Here is a 6665-nt window from a genome sequence, read left to right on the forward strand (position 1 = left end):
TAAAAGGTTCTTGATATTTCATATTTCACAAAATAAATACACAAATAACACTATTTTTTTTATTTTAACCTTGAAGGTACAATATACGAAAAGTAAAATATTAATTTATGTTAATGGTCATTTATTAAAGGAAAAAGGATTAAAAATGTTCTCAACGTAATAAAAATAGATTAAAAATGCTTTCCTTCCACCTATTAGATCAAAAATGCCCTTAAGGTTATTTTTAAGGTTAAAAATGTCCTTCTTTAACAGAACTTTGACATTGCATAAAGTAATTTTTAAATTAAACACATGGCATAAAAGTATTGATTCACCTAAATTTTTGATCCAACTCAAAGAATTTGATCAATAATTGCATTGGACTTATATCTTCCTGTTTCTTATTATTGAGGAACAAGTGCGCACTTCCATCAAAAACTTCATTGCATCCCAATGTGCTACCAGTAACTTTCGTCTGCACATGGTGACAATCCCAGCAGTAGAACCATCGAGGATATTCGTGATCACAGTCCGTTCGACTGTCCTACGAAGGTCTAATTTCCTTGATCAATTATATGTGAGTACGCAACAAGAATTTTATACGATCCAGGATTAAATCCAAACCACAACAATGTTTCCAATAGATTTCAGTCTTTGACACTCAAATAAAATAACCGTGGTGAAATCCGTTCAATAAATTTAGTAGATTTGGAAAAGTAAAAAAATTAGTTGAGTCAAAAATTCATGTAGACCAATACTTTAACGCCATGTGTTTAGTCTAAAAATTTATTTATGTCATATTATAATTCTGTTAAAGAAGAGCATTTTTAACCTTAAAAATAACCTTAAAAGCATTTTTAAACTAACAGGTGGAAGGAGGTCATTTCTGATCTATTTTCGATGCGTTGAGGGCATTTTTGATCGTTTTCCCATTATTAAAAAATTGACTTCAAGAGAATATTAAATAACGATATGATGATTAACTTTCTTTGTTTCTTAAGAAACGTGAAATTTAAGATAGTAATATATGATTAAAAATAGAGAAAATATATATTAAATTTATTAAAATATTATTTAATTTTATAATCTTATAAATATCACATTGATATTAAAATATTATTACATTTTAATAAAATATGCTTAAAAGTTGAGAAATAATTGAAGCAATAGCTTAGAAGGGAGTGGGGCGAGCTTTAATTGAAGTAGGACGGGGTGTCCCTCTTGAATCAAAGTCATTGAGTCCACATACAGAGCTAAAAAGGATATAAAAATTCATTTTTTAAAATAAATAGAGTAATACTGTCTTTCTGTATTTTGTTCTGTCATGTTTAATTTTTTATGTGCTTTAAAAAATATATAACTAAATAGTACTTTTTTTATATACTTATTGATATAACACTTCTACTTTTTTTCATCATATTAACCTATTTCCACATTTTATTACGTTAAATACAGATGAAAACTATATAATATTTTATTTTATATTATTTGACTCATTAACTTTGCACACGTTTTTTTTAAAACTAAAATTATATTTAAAATTGAATGAACAAATCAATGAATAGTGTAGCATTTGATGTAAACTAGGCTAGAAAATCTGAACGGGAATACCGAAGAGGGTTAGGTGAAGCTTTATATAATATTGAAATACGATTAAATTTAAATTTATTTAAAATATTTTACATTAGATAACTTTTACAAATGTGATTTTATATCTAAGGGAATTTATATTTGATATTTTAAACTAAGAATATAGTTGTTATCACTCTATCACAATATTTATTGTTTAGCATATATACTTCATACTCATGCTAAGGGTAACAAAAAAAAATTAGAACAAAACTTTCTTAGATTTTTTAAATAACAATTATTTTGTTTTAGCATAATAATCAAATAATATGAAATAGAAGAATTAATTAATTATATTTTTTAAAATAACAATTATTTTGGACCATATATTTTAAATAAGAATAAAAAAATAAATGAACTAGGGGAAATAATTGACTTATGCTTGTGATACTTAATTCTTTTCGAAATAAGTATTGTTTTAAATAAAAAAATTTACACCAATTAAAAAAATAATAAATACCAGGTGTTATATCCTAGGTTACCCTTATATATGGGATGTTTTAAAGAATGGAGTATTATAAAGGTAAAATAGTTATTGAATAAAGGTATAATTGAAAAAATTATTTATTCTATCATATTAAAAAGGGCAACTTTCACATATAGCAAACAAAAAAATTATATTTGTATAATATAGCAAACTTTACATAACTGCGCTCCATAACAAACATAAAAACTGTATAATTCGCTATACATATAAAAGTGTATAATTCGCTGGCCTAAATTGTATAATTCGCTGGCCTATTTCGCTGAATTATATAATTAGCTTTGCATATAGTTGAATCGAATTAAAATGTATGTATATTGCATAATTATAAGTGTATAGCAAGAAAATATATGTTTTTCTCGCTTTATACAAAAACAGAAACACAATATATACACTTCTGTTGTATAAAGCTAGAAAAATTGTATTTCACTGCAATTGTATAAATCACAATTGTATAATTCTTTGGCCTTTTTCTCTGCAATATTTGAAGTAAAATGTTTGTAAATTATATAATTAAGTGTATAACACGAAGATATACATTTTTGCATGTGTATATACAATTTTCTCTCGCTTTATACAAAACAGAAACAGAAATTATACACTTCTGTGTATAAAGCGAGAGAGGCGAGAATGGGAGAGTGGCGAGCGAGACTTCTGGGAGAGAGACGCCTGGCAAATTTTTGTCAATGTTTGCTATGGAGCACAATTAAATCAAACCCTAGCTATTCAATTTAATTTAGGTTATTAGTTTACTATTTTATACAATTTTCCCTATTAAAAATAGTTATTTGTAATAATTAATCAATTTAAAGAATTAAGAGATAATTTATCTTTTTGTATCTATTTTGTCATTGATGTTAAACTAAAAGTATCTAACACATTTTTCTAAATGTTAAATTTAATATATTCAAAAAATAATGTAATAATATTACACTTATTATTTATTACTGATTTCTAAAAATGTGTATAAGATCAATATTAACCAATTATTATTTAACAGAGAAAGTACTAATATTTATCTTGAATTTCTTAAGTAAAATAATTATTTTAAGACAACGTTTTTGCTAAAGTAATAAGTATGGCGATTAAAAAAATTTGAATATACATTGAAAGTTTAAATTAAATAATTGGGATAATGCACAAGTATTCCGTCAACCTACGCTCGAAATCTCAGAAATACATTTATAATATACTAAAGTCCTATTACCCCCCTTAACTTATTTTATTGTACCCTTTTTTGACCTACATGACACTATTTTGTGGGCCCAACGCTGTTTGACTTTTTTTCTCAAGATAGTGCTACGTATGCCAAAAAGGGGTATAAATTACTTATAAAATAAGTTGAGGAGTGTAATAGGACCTTAGTATAATATAAGTATGTCTCTGTAATTTCGGGCATAAATTGAAGAGGTACTTGTGCATTTTTCCTATATAAAATGATATAAATCATTAGATTTTATTTCAGAATAAACAAAGATATAAAATTTATCAATTTTAATTCCCGGAAGAGTTTAGGAAATAGCAAGAAATTATTGTATTTTATTTAATATAATTTGAAGAGAAACTTATGAAGAAAAATATTATAAAATCTAACAAGGTTATATAAGTCTTTGTTTAAATTAGGACTATTTAGCAGTTCTCAATAATTCTCTCACTTAGTATAAGAGAGCAACGTAAATATTTATGCGAAAAAAATATAATTATGAAGATAAATTTTTCTTCATCTCGTTTGACTGTCATATTAAAATTAATTTATTTTATTTTTATATTATATTATAATAATAAAATAAATTATCATTATATATATAAAATGAAATAAATTATTTTAAAATAATTAATCTCGAAATAATTTATTTCAAATCAAATGAAAGATGTAAGGGTAGGTAATCCATTATGTGTGCATTAATTAGGTATAGACTTATTAACCATTATTGATATCTGAGCTCTGTAGCATTGATAGTATAAGTTATTAATTTATTGATTTAAAATCTGTATAACATACATAAAGATCTGAGTGAAAGAATCCAAATATACTGAATTTAGTATTTCACCCATGTGCATTATTTAAAAATAATATTTATCAAAAAATCTCTTATTTAAATATCTGCCTTGAATAATATTAATGGTAATTAAGAGTAAAACTTTCAAAAATAAATAATTGTGGAGACTGTTTTGACACAGTGAGATCTCCTGTCCCCAATCAGTGGTCGGATCCCGGATTCCGGGGATTCGGAAAAAAAAAAATTATTTGAACTTTTAAATTACTATGTCAACCTCTTATATTTAGTAGATTCAAAAACAATATATAAACATAAAATAATTTTAAAATATTTTAAATATACAACATAATTTTTTACAAGGAATTCACCATATCCTAGGTCCGCCCTGTTTCCATTATGTGGATCTTGTTTACATTTAAATAGTTATTACATTTGTTAAAATATTTTATTTAAATAAAATTAAAATTTATATGGTTTGTTTGACTGCCACTTGACAATCAGCCTGTTGCTTTGGGACCTGCGTCCCCACCCCAACCCCAACCCCCAAAAATAGAAAAATAAACCCACCTACTTCTAAAAAAATAGTACACTAGTATTTAAATGTGGAATCACTATTGTTTTTTTCTCACAATTTGAAATAATGAATTGAATTCTTTTGAGTAACTTAGATTCGAAAATTTCATATCATGATTTTATATTATTTAATAAAAATTGATACATAAGTTTAAGTTTAGTGAAAAAAAAATATATAATTTACATTTCATATCTATTTTACTGTTACATCTTCACCACTCACATTTATTCTCATAGATAGTATTATTCTGATCAATTCTAAAATTATTCATTTTGAAGAATGTATAATCTAACGTGAGAAGATTATTCATATTACATGAAAACAATATGTTAAAAAAATAATACACTATGTAGTTCACGCTCAAATTTACTTTATTGAATCCAATTAATGAATATATATATATATTTTCTTAGTAGCTTCGTAATAGTGCATATATTTTTTTTAATGTATTTTGGTCATTTGGTAAAATTAAGGAATAGGATCATTTTGACGAAGACATATACAATTGCTTAAATAAAACTTCAATATATTTTAAATAATTTCATATTATGATTATTAATGAATGGTGTATAAAAAATTTACCACCGATCCTAATTAAAATTTATTCTTTACAAAATAACACTTAATTTGTTCAAACTTACGTGTAGTATAACAACTTCTTGTGAATGCTCTCGGATGTAGCATGCAGATATATAAAATTACGACAAATAATAGATCTGAAATCCATTAATATACAAAACTGATGTAGAAGATAGATTTTTTATTTAATAAAAAAAAGAAGACGAAAAATTCAACATCCTTCTCTATATATAACCTTAGAAAGAGAAATTCAGATGAACTCCACCGCGTATGAAAACGATAAATATATAGTTGATAAAGGAAATAATGTAAAATTCATAACAATCTCATAAAGGAGAAGGTCGTGAAAGAAGTGCATTTACACAATGACCTTGATGAGTCTATTAATTATACGACGTAGTACTTAATTGTCAAACGAAGAAAAATAAACCTTTGCTCTTTTCTCACATTTGTATTAACATTTGTAAATCCATCCCACAAAGTAATTTGGATTTTGCTATTGAGTTTATCAAATCTATTTTCCTTTTCTTCGTTCCATTTTCCGACGAGGACGAGGACGAGGACGAGGATGATGAGGATGACGAGGACGAAGTTGTTAATGGCTCGGGTGAGCGTGAGCGTGAGCGTGTACGACGCCTAGCCGTTACTCTAGGTGGCATAGGTACGTCCGAGCCAATCAGGTCAGGAAAATTAAGCCGAACTTTGGTTCCCCGAATCTTGTAAGCGGCTTGGTCATAAGCTAATGCTGCATCCCTCGGGGACTCATAAGTTCCGAGCCACAGCCTCGCTCCTCTCCTATTTGGATCTCTTATTTCGGCTGAAAACGTGCCCCACTGCCTCCGCCTCACCCCTATGAACCGCCTCCAATCTTGTGGCGCGTCCTCACACGCCACAGATGGTTCTTTTGTTTCCTCCGGTGTTACGGGGGATTCAATTGAATTGGAGGTAGGAATATTAGGCAATAATGTTGTAACATCTAAACTCATTGGGGAAAGAGTTTCGAAAAAATCGGAATCGTCGTCATAAAGAAGATGTGTGATGGATTCAAGTTCATCAAGGCTAGGTAAAGAGAAGATTTCATCATCATCAATTACAATACTCATTCTTGTTTTGGATGAATAATATGTGATGAATGTAATGTAATATTAGTAGTGGAACTCTAGTGCTACTTATATATACTACTACTTCCATCTCACCCCGTCTATACGACACTTTTCGTTTTTTCTTTTCCCATAATCAAATAATTTAAGACTAATCAAAAAATTTTTTTACATGGAATCTTTTTTATATACTACTTTAAAAAATAGAGGAAAAAAATGTATAAACTGACACGTGAAATTGTTTTAAATTTTCAAAAATACACGTTAATTTTATTATCTCACTGAACAATCTTGAACTGATATTATTATAATTCTATTAT

At 27.0% G+C, this 6665-nt stretch overlaps 1 protein-coding gene across 1 annotated transcript; it reads right to left on the reverse strand.

The window, feature by feature from the left end:
• Positions 1-5514: 5514 nt before the first annotated feature.
• On the reverse strand, positions 5515-6453 carry JRE4 (jasmonate-responsive ERF 4). Its single transcript, XM_004229703.5, has one exon. The coding sequence runs from the start codon at positions 6346-6348 to the stop codon at positions 5689-5691; it is 660 nt and encodes a 219-aa protein (XP_004229751.1). The 5' UTR covers positions 6349-6453; the 3' UTR covers positions 5515-5688.
• Positions 6454-6665: the final 212 nt, after the last annotated feature.

Source organism: Solanum lycopersicum, chromosome 1, assembly GCF_036512215.1.
Source record: "Solanum lycopersicum chromosome 1, SLM_r2.1".
Lineage (NCBI taxonomy): Eukaryota > Viridiplantae > Streptophyta > Magnoliopsida > Solanales > Solanaceae > Solanum > Solanum lycopersicum.

Bases quoted from the DNA above. Each gene is read 5' to 3' on its own strand.
- JRE4 (XM_004229703.5), bottom strand. From the start codon at position 6,348: ATGAGTATTGTAATTGATGATGATGAAATCTTCTCTTTACCTAGCCTT.